The sequence below is a fragment of the Chelonia mydas genome, chromosome 7 (genome assembly GCF_015237465.2).
Source record: "Chelonia mydas isolate rCheMyd1 chromosome 7, rCheMyd1.pri.v2, whole genome shotgun sequence".
NCBI lineage: Eukaryota > Metazoa > Chordata > Testudines > Cheloniidae > Chelonia > Chelonia mydas.
This window is the reverse complement of record NC_057853.1, coordinates 112618453-112642020: the sequence shown is the minus strand read 5'-3', so window position 1 is coordinate 112642020 and position 23568 is coordinate 112618453. Positions and strand designations below refer to the sequence as shown.

Below are 23568 nucleotides of genomic sequence, written 5' to 3'. Positions count from 1 at the left end.
TGTTTTCCTGCACTGTATTTGGAGTAGGTGTAATATTTCAGGAGGGAAAAGGGTCTGTGCAGGGATCTCAGTTAAATTTTTGTTATTTTTTCATTTAGTTTTTATTTCACTCATCCCTGGATTTAAAACTTCTAGATTATGTACTGCCAGAAGCAGGAAAGTAGTAAAATGCAGTGAGAAATGTGGTGTGCATGGCTCTGGGGAATGTTTACTATACATGTAAGTAGACATATGATCCTCCCTTATTGTTATTCATTTAAAAGTACAGTGCACATGACTTAAAGTAGACATGCGAATAGAGGAAGAAGGGATATTTATAGTGGACAAATTCCAAAGACCAAAGCTGCCTGCTTATTTAAATTCTGTTGTATTGTTAGGGCACTCTTCTGACATAATTCTCTATTGTTTCTGCCATTATCGCTTGCTTTTTGCAGGACGTAGTGTCAGGAAATTCCTGTCTGGCACTTACAAGGTGTTTCTAAAAGGAGAAACAAAAGAGTCAAGAGTATGCAAGGAGCAGGAGGAAGCAGCAAAGGGGAGTGGCAGCAGTGGGAAGGAATTTGAGATAGTTGCAGGGGACAGGCAGAGAAGATTACAGCTGGCCCAAGAGAAGGGCCAAAGAGTGCTGATCACAGACAGAAACTCTCGGCTCTCTCCCTACAGTTTTAACTGTCAAAGGTGAATTCCACCTTAAGAGACTCAGGAAATGGTTGAAGGATGATAAAGATGAAGTGAGGGGAGGAGCAGGTGGATTTCCAAGCCAAGGTCACATTCAGTGGAGAATCTTGACCATCCTCGCAGGAAAGGGGCCCAATATGAAACAAGAGCAGGCTCTTGAAACAAAGCAGTGTGGGAGGAGAGACTGTTCAATGTGCAATTAAATATTTCTGAAAGCAGGATCAAGAGTGGTAACAGTTGGTTTGGAGTTAAGAATTTTTTGTGGCCCTGTGAATTGCAGAACTGACATCAGTGCCTCCCCCTTATACCAATAAGCTGGATATGATGGACAAACCATCCCTTCGCGGACTAGCTCGACATAAGAAGATTATGCTGTACTATCATTTGTTAATAACAATGTTGTTTTCTGTCATGTAATTAGAAAATACATCTTGCTTTGCCTCTAAGCAGTGTAGCCTTATTACATTTGCACATATTTTTATAATATTTCAAGTGTAGTGACCAGATAACATTAATGAATATATTAGATAGGCAGGCACTTTTAAAGGAAAATAATAAACATATTTGTGTATTAAAAAGTTAATTCAGTCTGGAGCCAAACAGGTAATTTTCCCTTCAGCATTTTTTCACTCAGCTAAGACAGGTTGGACTAGGAGTGCAGTCACCCTGTCTACAGAGCTTGGCTTGGCTTGCATACCAGGGGCGAATTTTCTTCAGAGACAGACAGCAAGATGATCTGATTGGCTTCGTTCCAGAGCATGCTCACAAAGGCTCCTTTGATGAAAGGCTTCTTGGTAAGCACTGTACCAAAAGCTGCCTGCCACCCTCCTTTCAAAGATACCCATTTACAGTAATTCTGGATTTAAAAAAAAGAAAAGTGAAATTGGGGTTTACCAACAAGAATAATTATGCTGGTCAGCTTAAAGAGGCAGGGGAAAGGGGCAAGTTACTAAGTAAACTGCTGGATGTTAGAGTAGCTGGTTGGCAACAATAAGGAATGTGTAATTAGGCTCATTAAAGCATCATCATTTTACTTATCAATCTTTTCCCAAACAGGGTGGGGTGAAGCAGCATATATTAAAATATGGTTGCTTTTACTGATAAGGAGCAATAACTACCTGTTTGACTTTCTGAACAGCACAAAAGTGTATCCAGCTGGTGACAGCATACTTGATTAGTTGACTTATCTCCCTCTTGTACTAGAGCTAGTGATTAATAGGACTTCGTTATTCCTTCCACATAATCAGTTGGTGTAACATGCACAAGCAGTATCAGTCCACAGTCTCCAATTTTGCTATCTTCTTTGCTTTGTCTCAGTTAGTATCCAGATGTGGTCTCCCAGTTATTTGTCATTTCTAGTGTCCTTCATTTGTTCCCTTGGTTGGCTTCCAGATCAGTATTTACCAATGCTTCCACACCCTAGGGATAAAGTGAACTAGCATATCAGAGCCATCATTTTGTCAATCTGTGTACAGCCTGTGTTTCTCGGCCATCATGTTGTGATTTGGGGGGAACTACTACACACGCTCACCTACACTAATCAGAAACTGTGGTTTCCATAGGAAACAATGACAACCTGAGGTAATATTAATGAGGCTGGTTAATTTGCCTCTAATTCCCATAGTACCGGAGCCCCTGACCCATCTGGTATCGCTCTAAGTTGCTTGGGGACAGGTTGGGGTTAGGGTATTGCAAGGTATTTGGGAGTCACCTGAGCAGCCTCTCCCAGCAGGGCCACTGGACAAATTTCAAAGCTCTCGACCTCTGTCAGAAGGCAAGAGCAACTGCAACACCACTATCTGGCCTTCAGCTGCTTCCACCGGTTCAGGGATGCAGTCTGGACACTCTGTTGATGTGAGGGATGAATCAAGTTCCTTTTCACCTAGTAACATGGAAGGCAGGACATGTCACCACTATCTCCTGTAAGGTTACTGCAGGTGGTGTACAGGAACAGTACTTCGCATTTAGATAGCACCTTGCATCCCAGGATCTCAAAGCATTGTAGTTATGAATTAAGTCTCACTGGGTCACTTTGAATGAGTGTGTTATCCTCCTTTTACAGATGGAGAAACGGGCACAGAGATGTAAACTGACTTGCTCACAGCCACATTGGAAATTTGTGGCAGATGTAGAATAGGACCAGATTTCCTGATTTTTCACAAGATCAGCTTTCCCTAATGTGACCTCCCCTCTATGGCTTCCTGGGTTCTTTTTGGTATTGTATTGTTTAAGTTGGATCTCGCTATTTTTAGCTCCAGAAGGTTTTTTTGTGGAATGATCTGTCCTAGAAGTCTATTTTTCCCTTACAATTTTAGTCCATTGCTAATGTTCTCTTCTATATCGCAATTCCATATACAGTTTTGTGTGGATGCTTGTTTTTTAAGTGGTTCATTCTCTCATATGTATATGATTGACTTTTCTGTATTTCATTAACAGTACATGATCTGTTTTTAAAAATCACTGAAATTTTTAATTCAAAGAAAGAAGGGAAGGGAGGAAAAAAAGATAAGCTGGAGGAAATACTGAAGAGGAGTAGCAGCAATAACACCACTAGTACAAGCATGTCCATTATATTGCTGTACGGGAATGGAAGCCAGCTGAAACTTCAATTCTTGGTTTGATCAAGGTTGTGTAAAAACTGACCCCAGAGGACTTCCAATAGAGAAACCAGTTTTATATATTACATATGAGCTGTAGTTGAAGCCAAGTGTTCATTCCTCTAAAATTGTGTAGGTGGATTACTTTCTTTCCAGCATTGAAGTATCATGTTTGTAGCTGCTAATAAACTTAATAAAATCCATTTCTTACTTCCCCCACTCTACTGACTTCAGCAGCATCAGAGAGACAACTTAGCCATGGTGTCCTGAAAATTCATTTTTCAAAAAACAGGCAAATGATGAGTATGAATAAGAACCTGTAAAAAGAAACTATATATGATGATCAGTCAGTTGTGTTGCTCTGATCAAAAGTGTAATACCCTCCATTTCTCCATCACACCGCAGCAAATGAAAGCATGTGCAGATTGGTTTAAAACAAAAATAGTTGCTCCCAATTAAAAATAACTTCTACCCCAACAAGCTCCCTACTTTTCCTGATTTCCTAAAATCAGAAAATACTTTTTCATATAATGCACAATTAGTCTGTGGAACTCATTGACGCAGGACGTCACTGACGTGGGACTGGCATTTATTTCGATAAGAACATCCAGAGTTGTCACAGTTAACATTAATAAAAAGAGTATTGGAAAGGAGATAAAACCCCTTCCTTTCAGGGATTAAGCCAGTCTGTAACTATTAGAGATTAGGGTGAGACCTTCATATGGAGCAGACTACCCCTCTGCCTACTGGGGGTTTCTTGCACCTTTCTCTGAAGCATCAGGGGCTGCCGCCTCAGTCAGAGATAGCAAACTGGACCAGACGTATCATGAATCTGATCCAGTCTAGCGATACCTAGTTATCTCATGATGTCTCTGGATCTCACATATTCCAGGTGTTTACTAACTGAGAGGCTCCTCAGAATGCTGTGAGTGGTCGTTAGTCCCAGCAAAGCCTGAAGCACATGAGATTTTAATTCAGCAGCTGGCCAGCGAAGGCTGCCAGGCGAGTGAAACCCAGAATGGAAGTGTGGTCTTGTAGTTAAGGCTCCAGACTGCGACTCAGAAGATCAAAGGTAAATTCCCTGCTCTGCCACGGATTTCCTCTGTGACTATGAGCAAGTCACTTCATCTCTCAGTGCCTCTGTACCCTGTCTGTAAAAAGGTACCTCCCTACTTCACAGGGATGCTGTGGGAATAGATTGCTAAATATTTGTGACATGCTCAGGTACTATGGTGATTGGAACTTTAAATGGATAATGGACTTGTCAGAAAATCAGAAAAGCTATGGGGTACCTCTTCAGATTCAAGGAGAGCAGGGGACTTGAAAGAGAGTGAGTTAGTTGAGTGGAAAAAGAGACATACGAGCTCCGGGATGGGGGACAGAGTAGGCGGGTATCAGGGAGGAAGTATGAGAAGGGTTCAGGTGGATGGAAGGGAGCAGGTTCTTCTTGGGACAGTGGAGCCAGGGATGCACTGGCTGGAAAGAAAATGAGAAGGCTTCTGAAGGTTACACGAAGAATCTGAACCAAATCATTGATCTTTTCAAGGTTAATCCATCACTACCCCTGCTTAGACTTTATTTTCCTCAAAGATCCATAATCCTTGTTCTAAAGAGCTCCTGACCCAGTGGACTCTTTTTGAGTTAATAACGCTCCTACTGAAGACAACAGACTTGCTAAAACTTGTACTCTGCCTGTGGTGAATGGAGCCTGTCGTGAATAGAATAAATTGTCAAACAGTCCCAGTCATTTTTCCTGATTTATGTGTGGATTGGTGAGGAGTGTGGGGAGGGAGGGTCTGAAATTTTATCGGCACCGTTTTCCCACTTCTTCCTAAGACCCTAGAAAGGACTTGTAGTGGGCTCCATGCCTAGGGTGAGTGGGACTGTGGGTGGAATGTACTTAGTCCCCCCCACACACACACAACTCCCAAACATTCCCACAGGAAATTCCTTACACAAAGTAACCCAGCAACAGACAGTGTTCCCTCTTCCACAGAACCTCTCCCTGCTGCAGGAACCCCCCACCCCACCACACACACATACTTAATGAGGCGTTCCTGAGGCAGCTATGTGGGATTTCCCTGAAAACTAGGTGTTGATCAGGTTGCAGTGAGCCCTTGAATTTGTGTGGAGAGGCTCAGTGCAAATAGCCCCAAGACCCATGAGATTTTTAGGGCTGGACCTTCAGTTTTTGTGGATTCCTGTGGTGGATTCCTACCCCTCACCTTTAGCAGAAGAATAATACAATACCTAGGGCATGGCTACACTTGCAGATGTAGAAAGCTGTGAGTTAAACCCACCTTCGTAGAGCACAGTAGGGAAAGCGCTGCAGTCTGTCCACACTGACAGCTGCAGGCACGCTGGCGTGGCCACATTTGCTGCACTTGCAGCGGCATTGGGAGCGGTGCATTGTGGGCAGCTATCCCACAGACCACCTCTTCCCATTCTGGCGCTGTGGCTTGTGGGAAGGGGGCAGGGAGTGCGAGGCATTCTGGGTCCTGTTCCAACGCCCCATTATGCATCGGTTCACATCCCAGCATTCCCTTTGCTTCCGTCCACATTTGGCGCCATCTTTCAACGGTTTTGTACCATATGCTCTGTCTTTACTTTTGGTCGGCTGGAATGGAGCCTGAACTGCTGAGGAATATGCTGATGGGCCTCACCAGCACGTCACGTTTGGCAGTCGAGTTATTCCTTAAGATCCAAAGTGACAGTGGGGGCTCCGATGATGATATCAACTTGAGTAACACAAACGACACAAGTTTGCTTGTGGCATTCACGGACATGCTCACCACTGTGGAAAGCACTGAGTGGTGGGATCACATCGTCATGCAAGTCTGGGATGACGAGCAGTGGCTGCAGAACTTTCAGATGAGAAAAGCCACTTTCATGGGACTGTGTGAGGAGCTTGCCCCCACCCTGCGGTGCAAGGACACAAGATTGGGAGCTGCCCTGGTGGTGGAGAAGCAGGTGGCTATTGCAGTCTGGAAGCTGGCAACTCCACACAGTAACTGATCAGTCGCTAACCAGTTTGGAATGGGGAAGTCGAGAGTTGGAATCGTGTTGATGCAAGTTTGCAGGGCCATTAATTGCATCCAGCTCAGAAGAGCCGTGACTCTGGGTAACGTGCATGACATTGTGGCTGGCTTAGCACAAATGGGTTTCTCTAACTGCAGAGGGGCGATAGATGGGACGCATATTCCAATTCTGGCCCCAGCCCACCTAGCCTCCGAGTATGTTAAACGGAAGGTCTATTTCTCTATGGTTCTCCAGGCGCTTGTGGATCACCGTGGGCGTTTCATTGACATTAACACAGACTGGCCCGAAAAGGTGCATGACGCACACATCTTTCATAACACTGGCCTGTTCAGGAAGCTGCAAGCCAGGACTTTTTTCCCAGACCAGAAGATCACCATAAGGGAAGCCAAAATGCCCATTGTGATCCTTGGAGACCCCGCTTATCCTTTAATGCCGTGGCTCATGAAACCCCACACAGGGAGCCTTGACAGCAGCTAGGAGAAGTTCAACAATAGGCTGAGCCAGTGCAGAATGACTGTGGAGTGTGCTTTTGGCCGTTTAAAGGGTCGCTGGTGCTCTCTGTATGGGGAGCTGGACCTGGCCAATAACAGCATCCCCACGGTTATATCCACGTGCTGTACCCTCCATAAAATTTGTGAAGGGAAGGGTTAAAGATTCACTCAGACATGGAACTCGGAGGTTCAACACCTGGAGGCTGAATTTGAACAGCCAGAGAGCAGGGCTATTAGAGGGGCTCAGCGCGGGGCTGCAAGGATTAGGGATGCCTTGAGGGAGCACTTTGAGGCTAAAAGCCAACAGTAATGTCTGGTTTGGTGCCCTGCACGGGAGTGAAGTGCAGTAGGAATCTGTGTTTGCTATGTACAATACTTGCAGCGCCTGTTGCTTTCCTGGGCGAAGGTTTCTTTTACATTATGCAATAATAAAGAATGTTTTCAAAGCCAAAAAATCAATTTATTGAAAAGAAACACAACACAATTGCTTGGGAAACACAAAGGGCAAGGGGGTGGGGTGGGGAACGGTACAATCACAGATTTTCATATGTCCTGTCTGGAGTGCTGTGCAACGCGTGCTGCTCTTCAGGATGGCTATACTGCATGGTGATGGGGGTTTAGCGTAGTGGGTAAGGGTTGTAGTTTTCAGGGCTGGGTGGCAAAGCTACAGGTGTTGGAGGCAGCGGGTGGTGGTAAGAACCCAGATGTTGGAGAAAGTGGTTTGGAGGTGACATGGTGGCACAAGGGAAAGAGTTTTGGGACAAGGGCTGCAGGGTGGGGGCAGGCGCAGTAGTGCTCCGCCTGCATGGCTACGAGCGCCTGGATCGAGTCTGCTTGGCGCTCAATGATGCTTATCAGCCAATCAGTGCTTTGGTGCCGGCAATCCACATTCTGCTGGCGGATCCTCCTTTCACTCTCCCACCACTCCTGCACTCTTTTATTTTCATTAGTTGAATGCTGCTTCTACGTGGCCTCTTCCTGATTCTTTGCAGCCTCTCTGCCGTTGATAACATGGATGGCTGAGATCTCAAGGTTGCATCTGTAAAGGCAAAATGAAACACTTAACAGAGGCAGCATTTTTCACACCAGACAGAGCAATGATTCCCCCAGACTTAAGGGCAAGCACAGTCTACATGATAGCATAATTTGCCTGTCCCAAAGCGAGCGCACATAATCCACGGGAGCCCCAAAATGGTGAGTAAGCCCAGGGTCAAGTGTGACTGACTGATTGTTTCACCACTGTACTGTCCTTTGGGTTTCTGTGCCTTGGGGAGAGCCAACAGCGGCAGGGGGCCCCTGTACTGAACACTGTCCCCACATTTTCCACAGGAGTTCGTCCTGGAAGATATCTCGCTGCTGAGGGTGACCAGGGAAGCAAGGGAGGGTCTTCTACTGCAATGCGGCTTCCACCCTGGCCCATCTGCAGCTTGCCTGTGTGCAGCAATGGTCCCCCCTGCCCCTCACGGCACAGTGGCACGGACAAGTTAGCCTTATTGGGACGAGGACAACAGTGGCTCTCCCGAAAAACCTGCGCAAGCGCATTGCTCAAGTTCAGGCTGAGACCTTTGAAGGGATCACTGAGGCCGATAACCGCGATGTGAGAGAGCACATCAACACCCTATTCCGCATCTAGGCATGCATGCAGCCCTAACCCTCCTCACCCCAAGAGCCCGCACCGAATAACTTCCTTCCCAAAATAAAAGCTGCTTACCGGGAACCTCCTCTGGTGTTTGTCCTTCCCCAAGCACTGGCCGCCGCGACTGGCTACCTTCCTCCTGGCTTGAGAACAGCTCCTGGCTGCATGCATCTAGGGATTCCGTGGTGTCTTCCTCTGCCGGTGCACCCTCACTCCTGCTTTGCTGCTGCTGCTCCTCCTCCTCCTCCTCCTGCCTTGTTGCACTGGCCTCTGAGGTGTCCATGGTGGTATTTGGCATGGAGGTGGGGTCGCCCCCAAATATTGCGTCCAGCTCTTTGTAAAAACAGCAGGTCGCGGGGGCAGCACCAGAGCAGCTGTTTGCCTCGCGGGCGTTGCGGTAGGCATTCCACAGCTCCTTCACTTTAACCCTGCACGGCAGTAGGTCCCGGTCATGGCCCCTTTCCAGCATGGCCCTTGATATCTGCCCGTAGATATCATAAGTCCTCTGGCTGGAGCACAGCTGGGGCTGGACAGCTTCCTCCCGCCAAACACTGATGAGGTCCAGCACCTCGCCATTGCTCCATACTAGGGTATTGCCTGGTGCGTGGAGGCATGGTCACCTGGAAAGATTCGTTGAGAGCACTCCACGCCTGGCTGAGCAAACAGGAAGGGGATTTTCAAAATTCCCAGAGAATTTAAAGGGTGGGTCTGATGGTTGGTCACCTGAGGGCAGTGCAGTAGAGTTCAAAGTGATGACCAGAGTGGCTAGAACAGACATTGTGGGATACTTCTGGAGGCCGATCACAGCGCAATAAAAGACCAGGGCATCCACACTGGTGCTGCAGCACTCCAGCGGTGGCGCAGCAAACATTATTCCTCTCGCCGAGGTGGAGTACCAGCAGCGCTGTAGCCACGGAGACAGAGCGCTCTACGTGCCTTGCCAGTGTGGCCGAGCAGTGAGCTATGGCACCTGAGGCTCTATTGTGCTGTAACTCGCAAGTGGAGCCAATCCCCTAGTTCTGTATAAGTAGATAGCACTTTACAAAGAGTTTGGTATCTTTATCCCCATTTTACAGATGGAGAAACTGAGGCACAGAAAGAATCCAGTCAGTCCCAGTCCAGTGCTCTAGCCGCTTGGCCACACTGCCTCCCCTCCAAGAAGTTGGAGGAAACTTGGTAAGGGTGAACCTTCTAAGTAATCACTTTGCTTGCAGAGTACTAAGGCCCCCTCCTGTGTGTTTTCAGCAGGAAAAGGGAAAAAATCCCTCTAAAAGACTAATTCTAGCACAAAAGTGAAAGTATTTTACAGTTCCTCAACTGATCAAAATAAAATGGAGGGCTTTGTGAACCTACAGTGTGGAAGGTGACTGGGTATCAGTATTCCTGCCAGTGCAGAATTTTATTTGCTGAAGAAAATGCTCTGACATCATTCCTTTTTAAGGAATTCTCTCTCCAAGTTTCTAATTCAGTCTTTTTTGCCTGGATAAATATGAATTGTTTCCATTTCAGAATAATAGTAAATTATTTCAGAGAAGGACAGTCATGGTCACTTTTTGCACATCATTTTCATTTATTTTGTGTAGCTCTTCTTTGGCATGGAGAAAATCAGGATGCCATCAATGTGTGTTATATTTAGTCTGTGTGTGTGAGAGAGAGAAAATGGAAACTGCTCTTCATCATTCAGGAACAATAAAATTAAATATCATATCAGAATCTAATGCAAACCTTTTAAATTGGCTTCTGGTTCTTTCTCTCTGTGTGTGTGTCTAGCTCTCCGAAGAATCTGTTGGCCTGAAGTTATGTAACTCTCTAATGAGGTACAGTAGTTGTGGGGATCTTTGCTATCCTGCAAAATGAAAGACTAGAAAATTACAACACAGAACTCATGTTTGCTAAAGTGATCAACCTTAAGCGGTGTGCCAAGTTATCTTGGAGTATAATCAGCATAGCCTATTTGAATAGAGCTGTCTTTAAAATAGAAGATCTGCTAGTAAGATTTGTTTTCATTTAGGCCTTACTCTCAGCTATAGGATTACACTGAGGCCTATATATCTTCAGGCTTTTGTACAAACAAGCAGCTTAAACAAAACTACCATTATTATACTGACTTAGGGGGAGAGAAAAGCCTTGTTTGGTTTCTTAAGATCATGTGTGAGACAAATAAAGCCTTCCTTTAAATGTAAGTTTTGTCTTATTCAGTATAATAGCATAGTTTTAAAAAAAATACAAAGCTCAACATTATTCTTCATGCCAATTCAATTTGTCACCTTTGGGTTTAAACCCAGATGTAATCTTGCAGGCTAGTAAAATGAGTTCTGTTCCATGCAGCTAAGCTACAAGACAGTTGATATCACTATATTTATCACCATTGGGGTAGATATAATCAATTTTCTTCTTGCTATAAGAGCTGACCTTACACTTCCTTTTCCTACCTTCTATTCAGTGGCCTCATTAAACTCTTTTCAGTGTGCTGATTTATTGCAGTCATGGACAACTTTGTGCTCTGTGTTGCACCCCCGAACTTAAATAGCTGTTCTTTTATATTACTGACCACATCAAGTTTTTTTTACTATTTAAAAGTTTCCTGTAAATAACATAGGATGTGAAAGTTCTGAGCTCAGTTGTCAACCTGAATTCTAATGAGGGGTGGCCAATCACTTATGGTATGGATGCCAGGGGTTTTATTTCATATGGCTGCAAGGAGTCCACACATGTTCTCGTGAGTTCACAGGAGATAATGCAACCAATCATATTGCATTTGGAGTTCCAGATTCAGCTGTGAGGTTTAAATTGTTGTGTGACTGAATAAGGTGTGAAAAGTGGGATTGGATGGTGCAGCTGAATGGAATTAGCCTGGGAATTTTTTTTTTTTTTAATGAAACTCAGATAGTAAAGTTGAAACAGGAAAAAGATTAGGGAACTTGCTTAGAATTGGCACAGAAACAATGAAGTTTAGCTATTCTTAAACTGAATTTGAATTAGGTTGGATCTCCTGCCATCCTGGGTCAAATCTTAAAAGGGGCCCCTGAAATGCTTGTTTGGAGAATTTGCGTGCACAGCTATTTGTATGTGCATACTGATAGTTGGATGCACTGATTTTTACATGCACATGCAGATTGACACACAGGAACACTCTAGAGGCCCTTTAGAAATACGGCCCTGTGCCTCAACATTTTATTAGTACCACATGTAAAGACATTTTACATGTCTGCTAACACATTAGAGTATTAAAACTGCCACAGACTGACCTTAGTTAATTAAAACTGACTGATTAAAAATATCTAATTTCTTTTCGCTGTCTTTGCTATTTGTTTACTGTTGACATTTGTCTGTGTTTGAGCAGTGACAATGGACAAGTCCGTTTCACTTATGTTCTTAGTAAAATTCACTCTCAGGTTCTTAAGCACCAACACAGTGCTACAATATTTGGATTGCAAATCTTGCTGGAGCATATTTGTTTACCTAGAAATGTTTTCTTTTATTTTAAATTTCACCCAAACATATTTTTTCCAGCTTTTTTTTTATATTGTTTTCACTTTTATTCTTAATTTTAGGTCAAATTTGATCATGTCCCTTAAAATGGATTCCAGATTTATTTAAATTATTGTAGCTGTCTTGTGTCAGAACAGTTGCAGAATACTTACAGTACAGAAGAGAAAATTCATTAGATCAATCTGTCTGTTAAGGAAATTAATCAATTTGCAAGTAACATCTAGCTTAATTCTGTCATTTAAAGTAGGCTTTGAGTTTCCTTTCCCATATTACATGGAGACTCAAAGGTAAAGTAATTTCCATTGGAAGAGGCTGATTCACTTGCCCCCTTGCTGTGCAGTAGAGGTCGTTTAGACACAGCGCTTAGAAAGCAGCTGCGTTTCTTGTGCCAGTGTCTCATTTTCCACATATGTAATAGATCAAAACATTTAGATTGAGTTGATCCACTTTATCATGACGAAAGAATTTTGGAGCAACACAAGTAAATAACAGCCTTAGTTGGAGAGAGGATGAGTTTTCACAGATTCTGAGAAGCAATTGGTAGGGACCACCCCAATTAATCCAGGACAAAAAACATAGAACTGTTTTCTTTGTTTTTGTTTTTTTCAACTCCAATTAGCTGCAGAACGTTTGATAGAATGAATGAATCATTGAGGGCTCCGTTCCATAGAATGTTACCATTTACCTTCAGCAGTAGTCTGGTTTACAAGAATGTTTCTCTTTTGTTACACCTTCCCAGACACTGTGGACAGAACAACATTCCCTGCTTGTAATTTGACCTGTGTATTCCAGAGCCAGGGTTGTTCAGCATTATCACCTTAAGAGCTAGATAAGATTAAGTTAGATAGCAGACATTCTAGATTAGAAAACCAGTCAGAGGAGGTATGCAAGTTTTAAAGCCTTTACCCAAATTGCATTTAAGTAGGATGGTATTTTAAGAAGCTTAAATTAAAATTTATTATTTCAGCTCCTCTAGGTTTTCCTTTATACAATTTTCAGACAAGAGTTTGCTTTTTTTAAATCTGTTCTGAAGCATTCCTCCATCATATGGCTGTCTGTAATAAACTGGGATTGCTTGGCCAACTTTGTAGAAGGCGAAAGCCAGAGAAATAAAATGATGATGCTCTGGCAAACATAGATCCGTTGGTACAAGGGTTGTTGGCTACCGCTGCCTACTCCCTGTGGTGGCCACCATTCTTTCAGAGTTCCAAAACGTCATGTCAGAAGGCAGCATTTCCAGGAAAAATAATAATACAGAGTAGTAAGTAATACACTGATTAGTTGACAGAGTGATATAATTTATTGAAAATTCTACCTTCCAGTGGCAGTATTTCTGGGAATTACTGTACTTACTCATGTATAAGCCGAAAAACTGTGGTACTTAGGGAACGAAGATTCATGTTATTATTTGATTATTAATACCTAATTATTAATTATTGTTATGATGCCCAAAAGTGAGGCAGACATTTTACATTACCAGTGCGGAGACGTGCGTCAAGGAGTTTTTACATGTGATGCAATGAGCAGTGGTAATAGCAGACAATAGGGAAGCGAGAGAATGAGGAAGGAAGCAAACGGCACCAAGATCCTGCAGTTTCTCAGTCTAGACTTGATGATGCATTCATTTTTTAAACTAATTATCCATGTCTTATTTCTCATGGGAGTTATGGAAGAAGTGAGTCTTACCTAAGGATTTGAATTAAGTAGTTTATTGCTTGGTGGGTGAGAACTGGGAAGGACATAGGGTGCCAGAGTAGAAGCTACCAAGATATTTATAGGAAAAGCCAGGCACCGAGGCATCATTGTCATAGCAAAGAGGGTGAGATGTGACACAATAAGGGATGAGGTCAGAAATGTAGGCAAGTTTGGGATTATCCAGGGCTATGAAGGCAAAGGATGATGAAGTTTAAACTTGATGCAATAGGGGAAACGGGAGATATCCTCAAGACATCATTACAGAAAAGGACATTAGAAATTCTTCAGCGCATGTTTGGTAAGACCCCCTCCTTTCGTTTGTCATCTGGATTTTGTCGGGGACTCTATCATGTGCTATGCAGAACTGTAGTGCTATGCAATAGTGTTTTGCACTCCTGGAGTCATCTTTCATGTGAGAATCTCCAGGTATGTTAATTAAATTTTGACAGCACCCTTTGAAGTAGGTAGTTGAGAGATACATATAAGGATCCCTTCTGATCTGCAGCAGATCTTTTAAAAGAGCACAGGAACACTACGCACGACTGTAAGACAGGTGTTAAGGAGGATACAAGGTTCAATGGAAATTGGAGTGGGAATTTGGGTCGGCAGGATGTAATTACCTGTGCTGGAATTTGATTATAATGTCCTTACTCTTATCAAGAGATCTTTAAATGGCTCACAATTGGTCAAGACCTCAGTTTTACATCTCATCAGAAAAACAGCATTTCCAGTATTTCCCTAACAACATGATGGACCATTGGTGCAGTACTGACTCAGAAGGAAAGGTGCCAGCGATAGATTCAACACCACCACTTTCTGTAGCTCCTAGGTGTTCTTTGCCAGTCTTCCTTCAACATCATGCTTAGCTTGCAAAATCTGCTGGTATCACAGCACATGGCATTCATGGCTATGAGACGCTCCCAGTCTTTATTTCTATTGCCAGGTAATGAATTTCAGCACCCAGAGGTGAAGAGACTTGAACTACATTCCCCTGAAGTAATTTTCACAAGTGCTATCATGGTTCAAGTTAATAAATGAGACTTAAACCAGTATATTTTAAAAAGGGATTTTACAGCTAGTTCAAGAGTAGTTTTGTATGTTAAGCTCTTGCTTCCTGTAATGACCAAAATTTTCATTGAGCAGAGGTAGGTGATAAGATGAACTTTCCAGCTATAATTACTGTTTTAAAAAAACAAAAAAACACCTGAATCCTTGGAATAGCAAAATATTCTGATTTTTGCATTCATTTAAAAAAAAAATCCCATCTTAAAGCATGTAGAATTTACATTTTCAGAATCAGAAGACTGACTGCTTTTAAATGTAAAAGCAATCTATATTAATGCATCATTTAGTCTGAAAAGGCAAAAACACCAACATCTGAAAATTCAAAGTTATGGTTCCCACATCCATAGGAATCTGAGTATTGTGCATATGTGTGTGGCAACCATCCATGTCAAAAGATGATGGTGTGAGCACCAAAGCAGTTCAGTTGCTGTGTGTGTCGTACTGCAGCATCATAAGTGGCTAAAAAGTCCTATTCTTAATGGACAGTCCTTGCCACAAGTAATGCAGGCATAAGGCGCAGGCATAAGCCCTTGAGACCTGCTGAGCTTTCCTCTCTCAGCCACCTCTCTGCAGCCTCTTTGACTCCCTGATACAGCACAGCTCTCCTGTGTTACTATCTGCATGTTCCCGGCTTGCAGTTTCAATGTTGAAAGTTAAGTTCCTCTTGCAATCGTCCTTGAACCTAAGCCTAGGTCACCCAGTGTCCTTATGTATGTGTAGTAAAGTGCATTAATGGCATTATTGTATACGTTCTTAACTTCGTCTCAGCCTTCGCTGTATCTGCAATGTGGTTAACATAGTACAACGACTGCATATTCAGAAGCACAATGGAAGAGATAGGACACAGGAAGAATCATAAGTATAATGCAGGACCCAAAAATCATGGCTTTATTTCACAGGCCTTGCGCAAATAACTTCTGCCCTGTTGGCACCGGACAGTGGAATATGATCATCTTAGAGGGGTGGGCAAACTTTTTGGCCTGAGGGCCACATAGGGGAATAGAAATTGTATGGTGGGCCATGAATGCTCACAAAAGTGGGGTTAGGGTGCAGGAGGGGGTGAGGGCTCTAGTTGGGCATGTGGGCTCTGTGGTGGGGCTAGGGATGAAGACGTGGGGGTGTAGGAGGGTGCTCTGGGCTGGACCCAAGAGGTTTGGAGGGCGGAAGGGGGATCAGGGCTGGGGCAGGGAGAGGCTCAGGGGTGCAGGCTCCGAGCGGCTCTTACTTCTCCCAGAAGCAGTGGCACGTCCCTTCTCCTGCTCCTACGCGGAGGCACGGCCAGGCATCTCTGCATGCTGCCCTATCCGCAAGCGCTGCCCCTGCAGCTCCTATTGGAGCACCAGAGGGGGCCATTGGCACACGTAGGAGCCGGAGCAGGGCCATGCCACGGCTTCCAGGAGCCGCGTGGTACGGCCCCCGACCCAGCACCTCAGCTGGAGTGCTGGAACGGGGCAAGCTCCAGACCCCGCTCCCCATCGGGAGCTCGGGGGCCATCTTAAAATGGCTTACGGGCTGGATCTGGCTCACGGGCTATAGTTTGCCCACCCCTGTCTTAGATGATGCACTGCTAATGACTTGAGCTATGGCCTTCCAGTTACGCTATTTTAAATTAATTCTCAGTCCCAGAGTTTCCAAAGTAGTTTGTGATTTTGCTGGGTCTCAGATGGAGACATCTTTAAAAAGTCTAATTTTCAGAGGGCGGGTGCTAAGCTATTTCTGGGTTAGCAACCAAAATCGCCTTACTTTTGAAAACTTGGCCCATGTTCTAAATCAACTTAGGCGAGTATACATTCCTCACTAAGTGACTGTGTATATATGCAAAAAGAAAAGGAGTACTTGTGGCACCTTAAATTGGTTAGTCTCTAAGGTGCCACAAGTACTCCTTTTCTTTTTGCGAATACAGACTAACACGGCTGTTACTCTGAAACCTGTGTATATATGAATGTTGAAGTTATAAATCAAAGCCATTTTTGAGATATTAAAATGCAAAACAGTATTTGAAATATTTCTAATCCAACCATCGGGAAAACCCTTTATTTCAGTGCTCAGCTAACATGAAAATAGTGAAATAAACTGCACTCGGTTTTCCTTAAAAAAAAAAAAAAAAAAAGAAGGGGAAAGGACTTTGAGGCTGTAAAAATAATAATATCAAATAAATGTTAAGGCAAAGGAGTATATTTCCAGAGCATTATAAGTACCTGGTCTAAAAACTCAAAATGCTTTCTCAGCCACAACTATGGTATCAAGGGTTTACAAAAGTTTTTCTACTGAATTCTTAAGGAATTAGGTTGAAAATGTGTGTGCATGTTTTCACAAAGGAAAGCAATGAGATTTTGTCTCAGGGCTTTGAATGTGTACCTGCATCAGTGTCCTGTATTTGTAGTTAGTGTTCCTGAAATTGTCATTGATGGGCGATCATCTGAAAAAAATTAAGCTCAGGACGGAAGAAGAGGTGCTACAGAAATCTTAGAGACAATGAGGAAAGAAGGCAGCAACAGAAATAGAAAACAACGGTGGGAGTTCTTAATGCAATGGTAGTACTTAAAAGCAGGAGTAAAGGACTATCATAATATCTGAGTTCAAAATGTTTCACAGACATTAACCAATTCTTTATTGTTTTAAGCCTAATTCAGTAAATTCCCAAATCAGTGTTATTTTCTTTGGATGTGGGTCCCAATTCCTTCCCATCATGTTTGCTTGAACCGAGAGGCCTGTCTGGTAGGGTTGCCAATTTTGGTTAGATGTATTCCTGGAGGTTTCATCACGTGTCATAATCTTTAAAGATAAATCTTTAATTCCTGGACACTCCAGGAGAATCCTGGAGAGTTGGCAACCCTCCTGGTTATGGCAGCCTTAGAACAGTGTGGTAGAGATTACTTCTTCCATCCCCCCTCCAGGGTAAAATGATCCCAGCTTTTTGGAAGTTGTGAGGCACAGTTTTTTGAGGCAGATTTAACACACATCTCCCATACTAGCAGCACAGGTCAGCCCTGTGGCCCAAGCTTTCCCTCCCCAAAATGTAAAAGCTGCAGCCAACCAGACGAAGCATTTGTCTTTACCAAAAGGTTATATACACTCACAATCGTACCCCTTAACTGCACTGTAAGTGTCAAGTGCCCGAACAGCTGGCTAGCTGACCTTAGTTTGTTGCTTCCTGTAAATGTTGTGACCCTCATTAGGAAAGCTGACTGCTTCTAGAAAGTACCACTGGGGCAACAAATAAGTTCTAAGAGCCTATTGATCTGTTACATTTGTTTTCAACGTGCAAAAAAGAAGATTCGTCTGTTCCTTGACTGGCACCAAGCTCTTGCTACAGTAGGTTCAGAGTGTCTCAGGACAGTATGATCTGGGGCAGCTCAGAGCTGAGTCTGCAGAATATTTGCTTATTACAGGAGGAACTGAAAGAACCTGTAATTCACTAGTGACCGACCTCTTACTACTTGAACAATCGACTGATTTCCCCCACCCACCCCTTGTTTTTGTTTTAATCACTGCGTTACAAGCAGGATTCAATTCCCCACCACAGAGGAAGGATCTGGTAACACAAACGCATAATAATCAACATTTACTGAGATAAAATGCACCGTAAACCCAAAATGCCCAACATTTTGAGGGTTGGGTTGCTTTTTAAATCAAACTTGGAATAATGAAATGGCCGCCTTGGTAATATGAATGTAAATTTTTGCACATTGAGTAATTGGAAAAATATATATGTGGCCGATCCCAGGCAAAAGGCTGTTTTTGATTTTAATCAGACCTCTGATATTTTTTGTAATGAAAGCATAAAGGTGATTTTTCTGTTGCTCTACCTCTGACTCCTTAAATCACGATAAACATGCATTATGATCTTCTTAAAAGAATAAGAACATTCCTTGTTAATTAATTTATACAGCTGTCAGTACAGCTTTCTCTGTTATTCATACTCTAAGTGTTTGACTGCCATAGATTTTCTTGCAGTTCCTGGCAAAGCTCCAGTGAAAGCCTGGGATTTATTAGGCTGACTTGGTGCAAAGTCTATTGATTGTGGCCTCGAGGGTAATAACTAAATAGAGCTGGAGCAACAAGTCAATAACACCATTGTTGCTACAGACTCCATTCACTTGAGGAGTTAGATTGTTTTACAGTGGCAAAGAGTAATCATGAGCAGATCAGCATGTTCGACAGGCTCTGCACCATGTTAGTGGTGTGGACTGTTTTAAAGCTTTCAGCGAGATCACTGGAGAATCAGGGTGGGGTACAGGGATTAAGAACCCAGTAAACTCCTTCATTATGGCTAAAAGGTTTCAGCTTTAGTTTTAATGGCTAACAACTAAAGAGAGTTCTGTGTCTGTATTGGTGTTATCTAATGTTAAAATCCCCTGCCGATCAATCCAGAATGGCTTGATAGAATTGTGTGTTTAATTTTGGATTGGAATCTGTATGCTGTCTGTGTGTGTATATGTATGTAGGCACACTAGCATTAATATAATCTAAATGAGATTCTAGATAATGCATACCTCTCTTCTATGAAGGAATATTTCCTGGTTAGGGCTAGAAAGGGGACTTCTATTTATTTAACTCAAAATGAGGAAATACTTCTGTGTATTGCGTCTCTAATCCTCCCATATGTTTATTTACTTTTAGAATTCCTTTTCTTTTGCAGAATTGTATACAAAACAAGTAGAGGAGGTATGTTTATTTCCAGAGAGTTTTATCATTTATTTGATAACCTTTGACAATGAGCATTGCATTAAAGAGCATACCAGTTTGTCTTTGAAAAGTTTGAAAAGTCAAAAACTGTGAAGATACCACATCAGGTCAGCTGTCCTGATAGACTCATATCTAACTCCAACAGTGGCCAGTACCAAATGCTTCTGAAGAAGGTGGATGAGTTTCTTCCTTACCCCCACTTAATGGCTGGCTTTTGTCTTGAAGTGTGAAAGTTGACACTTAGTGTAATAAGAATGATTTTATAGTAAAAAAAATCTTTTTGGTAAATGTAAAGTTAAGTTGATGAAGTTTTGTAAAACAATCTTGATATAGTTACCATATTCCAGGGGTCTGTGTATTCTGCAGTCATACAGAATCTGCCCTTCACAGCAGAGTTGTGTTTCAGAATCAGAGCTTTCCTTAAAAACAAAAAAACCTGTTTCTAGCTTCATGGTTACAAAGATAATGCTCCAAATAGGAGCGGAGTGTAAACTGGTGCAGTGGAGTCTGATTTGTGAATCCGCATGCAGTTTAAAACTACAATATAATGTGACAGCTACAAAAGAGATATGACCTGGTCAGATTCATTTTAATGGATTGTAATGGCTGAAACCTCATGGTGATTGTGTAATTATCAGTATTAACTATTTCACTGCTGCTCATGTTAGTCATCTACCCAATTTGTTTGTCTCACAATCCTAAGTAGCCTCCCATGCCATCTTGCTGCCAAAGGCCTCAAATATTCCCTAGAAACTGCCAAAATCTTTTCTTTGATAGTTTCTGCAATGCAGTTCTGCCTTGTCAATACACTAATCTGCGGCATATTGAAAACCAGAAACAAAAGAGTAGAGTTTAAAACAAATTGAATTTAATATCAATACAGGTATAAATAAGTGACCAAATGACTTTTCCGATTGTATTCGTCATTTTCATTTTCATTCAATAAAAACCTCCAGTTTTGATTTTCCCTGAAGCTGCTGCACCTGAATGCTGCAGAATTCAGGGTCCTTGCTGCAGAATTTAGGTGCAACTAACCAATATGTTCACATTGCCTAACCAATATGTTCACATTGCCTTGACAATACTTACTTATCTTTGCATTTAAACAGGCCAGCTTTCCTGTTAGCTCATGGCCACTGACTGTAAGCTGCTCTGGTGGTGGAAAGCTGTAGGATCTTGCTAGCAATCTCCCCCCTGGGGTGTTAGGATTCCTTTAATGGTATAGAACTGACACAACTGGCTGCTGGCAGCCAAGTGTAGGACTGCTATAATTTTCTTGGGAGGCTGGGCAAATCCCAGAATAGGAGTACACAAAGGTGTCATGAAACCACCTTTGCATGCCCCACTTTTGAGTTCTGTGCTGTGCAGTTTGTCCAGATCTGAGAATTGAGCCCAGTATGCCAAAAGTAGGAGGAGTCAGTCAGGAAATGTAACCAGAGAAATTGATGCAGGCCTGGTGCAGTCTTTTCAGGGTCTTCTACATTTAGTAAATTATCAAGATAATTCCTCCTTATTCCCACAGATTCAGAAATGCAACAAGTAGTGTAGTAATCTATGTTGTTGCATCTTGCATCCATTTTATCTTTTACATAATTAATGTATGCAGTGTACACAATTATTTTCCTTGTCCTTGTTCTCCTAATTGATGGTTTGTGTGCTTTTTTGTTTGTTTGCTTGTTTGTTTTTTAGTGCTTATGAAAGTGAGGAACTAATAAAACAGGAAGGAAATAGACATAATCTGGTAACACACTGTGCCAGTTTCCAAACACAGTTCTACAAAATCAGTTCCGAATCTGCAACACTCTCTGCTAGTTAGATCGTTGGCCTCTTTCAAACATATTGAAATGAGAAAAAAGATTTGGTGTTATTTTTTGTGTGTGTGGAGAATCTAGATTCATATGAGACCTTGACACACTTATTCTAAACTGGATTTGAATCCAAATCTCCAGAGACTAAAAGTTGCTCTGGTCAACCCATGGATGGAAATTGTTTCCAAAATGTAGAGTATTTGCTATATTTCCAGTATAACATCTTTGCTGGTTTACTCCTTTTTTTTTTTTTAAACCTTTTATTTTTCAAGGAACCATAGACCTTGACTGATGTGTAGCTTTGGTCAGTAGCTGAGGGGAGTGAACAAAGTTAAAAACAAAAACACCACCCCTCAAGAGTCCGTTCCTCCTAGGGCTCACTGTTAGCTTCCTTTGGAAAAAAAAAGGGTACATAGCAAGCCCATAATCTGCATTCTGTCAGGATATTTTAAAGAGACGTTATAGTAAAGAAATAGTAAGTAGAAACAAATATGAGCAATTCTGGGACCTTTCGTACTTCTGCACAATCTCAGGTGTAGCTTTCTCTCAGACATGGTTTGGATGAAGAAATTCTGGCTAGTCTACTTGGGTTCAGTTTTGTGATCCGAGCGATTTTTGACACATCAAACTGACCTAAAACTTAATTAGCTTTGCTATAGGAAGTCAATATGCAAGAGAGGTTCTAGAAAAGTCTAACACTTTTTCACTTTAAAAAAATTGATTTTTTTTTTCTGGATAATTATAATATTTGTAGAGGAGTATATGAGAAACAGTGCACAAGCCCCACTTGCTGTATATTTCAATCAGAAGAAGGAGAGAAGAAACTTCCAGAAAATGTGCAGCTCATGTTTGTTTTGAGTAATGTGCCTCCTGTATCATCCTGAGTTTTATAGGAGTGTGATAGGAGTTTTATAGCGGGCATTCTCCCCCTTGACCTGAAGGGATTAGGGCAGGCCAGAGGGTTCAATTAGCCTATTAGGTGGCAAACGGGCGGGGTGGGTGGAGGGGGGAATTACGGCTGAGAGAAAAACCCTAATTAGGAGCATAGGCGCCGACTTCTGCTGGCGCTGATGGGTGCTCAACCCCCCTCTGCCCCCGGCCCAGCCCCAACTCCACCCCTGCCTTGCCCCCTCCCGCCTCTCCCTATTCCAACCCCTTCCCCAAAGTCCCCGCCCCAACTCCGCCCCTCCCTGCCCCATTCGACTCCTTCCCCAAAACCCCGCCCCGTCCCCGCCTCTTCCCCGCATCCTCCCCTGAGCGTGCCACATTCCCGCTCCTCCCCCCTCCCTCCTGGAGCTTGTTATGCCGTGAAACAGCTGTTTTGCAGCGGCAAGCACTGGGAGGTAGGCTGAGGAGCAGGGACGCAGTGCGCTCAGGGGAGGAGGCGGAGGTGAGGTGAGACGGGGGGGCAGGGAGCTTGGCTGCCAGTGGATGCAGAGCACTGACTAATTTTTCCCTGTGGGTGCTCCAGCCCCTGTGCAGGAACAGGCAAGTCTTCCAGACAGCCAGGGAGTAGGCAGCAGGTAGGAGCTGCTGGGAAAGGCTGCAGTCACTCCCTGGGAGGAGTAAAGCTGGCAGACCCAGAGAAGGAAGGGAGAGCCAGATGGTTAGGAAAGCGCCCAGGGAAATGCAGCAAGGTATGGAGCGCAACAGACCTTGGCTGCAGTCTAGAGAGTCCCTGGACTAGAACCCAGAGTAGAGAGCGCACCCGGATTCTGCTGCCAGCCACTGCAGGAGTGGCTGTGTGAGGCAACAAAAGACTGCCAGAGAGCAGAAACCTTGATACACTCTCACCCAGATTCAGGTTCAGGGAAGCTGAAATCTCAGGAGCTGTTCTTGTAAACCCAAAGTTGCAAAAATCTTGCAAACTCAGTGGATCTATTCTTCTGCTGTTTTGAAATGCAGATAATCTCACAGGATTAAACTGTTCTTGTAAGATCTTAAATGGTAACCAGAAAATAGGTTTCTCCTGATTTTGGATCTAATTTGAATCTACTTGTAGAATCCACAAATTCAAAAAGGCTTCAAGTATATGGTTTTACTTTCGGCCCATTCTAATCTGTAGTGTGCTTCACAGAACATTCCAAACTCAGATCACAAACTCAGTACTTACCAGATCTGTACAAATACTGCAAAAACCATTCCAGGAAAATTTGTTCGAATTTTTAAACAGATTTTTTTCAGCCATGTTCTCACCCTTTTTTTTTTATGTTCTTCACTTTCCCTGAAGATTTTATCAAAATAATTGCCTGCTGAGATATATTTGTTAAAAGTGCATGGAGTTTCTCATCCTTTACGGTTTCCAGAAATGATCTATTGCAAACAATGAACCCATAGCCCTAATGAAGTTCTGATTCTTCTTTAACATTTGTTTAATT

General features: G+C 43.0%; 1 protein-coding gene across 8 annotated transcripts in view; it reads left to right on the top strand.

The window, feature by feature from the left end:
- The window catches only part of VTI1A (vesicle transport through interaction with t-SNAREs 1A), a 356187-nt gene that overhangs the window by 288078 nt on the left and 44541 nt on the right, over positions 1-23568 (top strand). Inside the window, exon 9 of one of the 8 annotated variants that reach the window (XM_043551803.1) lies at positions 4168-5014. The exons of 6 other annotated variants lie outside the window; for them this stretch is intronic. In XM_043551803.1, the coding sequence (XP_043407738.1) occupies positions 4168-4204 (37 nt within the window). In that variant the 3' untranslated portion in view covers positions 4205-5014. Of the gene's footprint in view, positions 1-2740; positions 4148-4167; positions 5015-23568 lie in introns of those variants that run through there. One more of the 8 variants, XM_037904207.2, reaches the window with a different exon arrangement.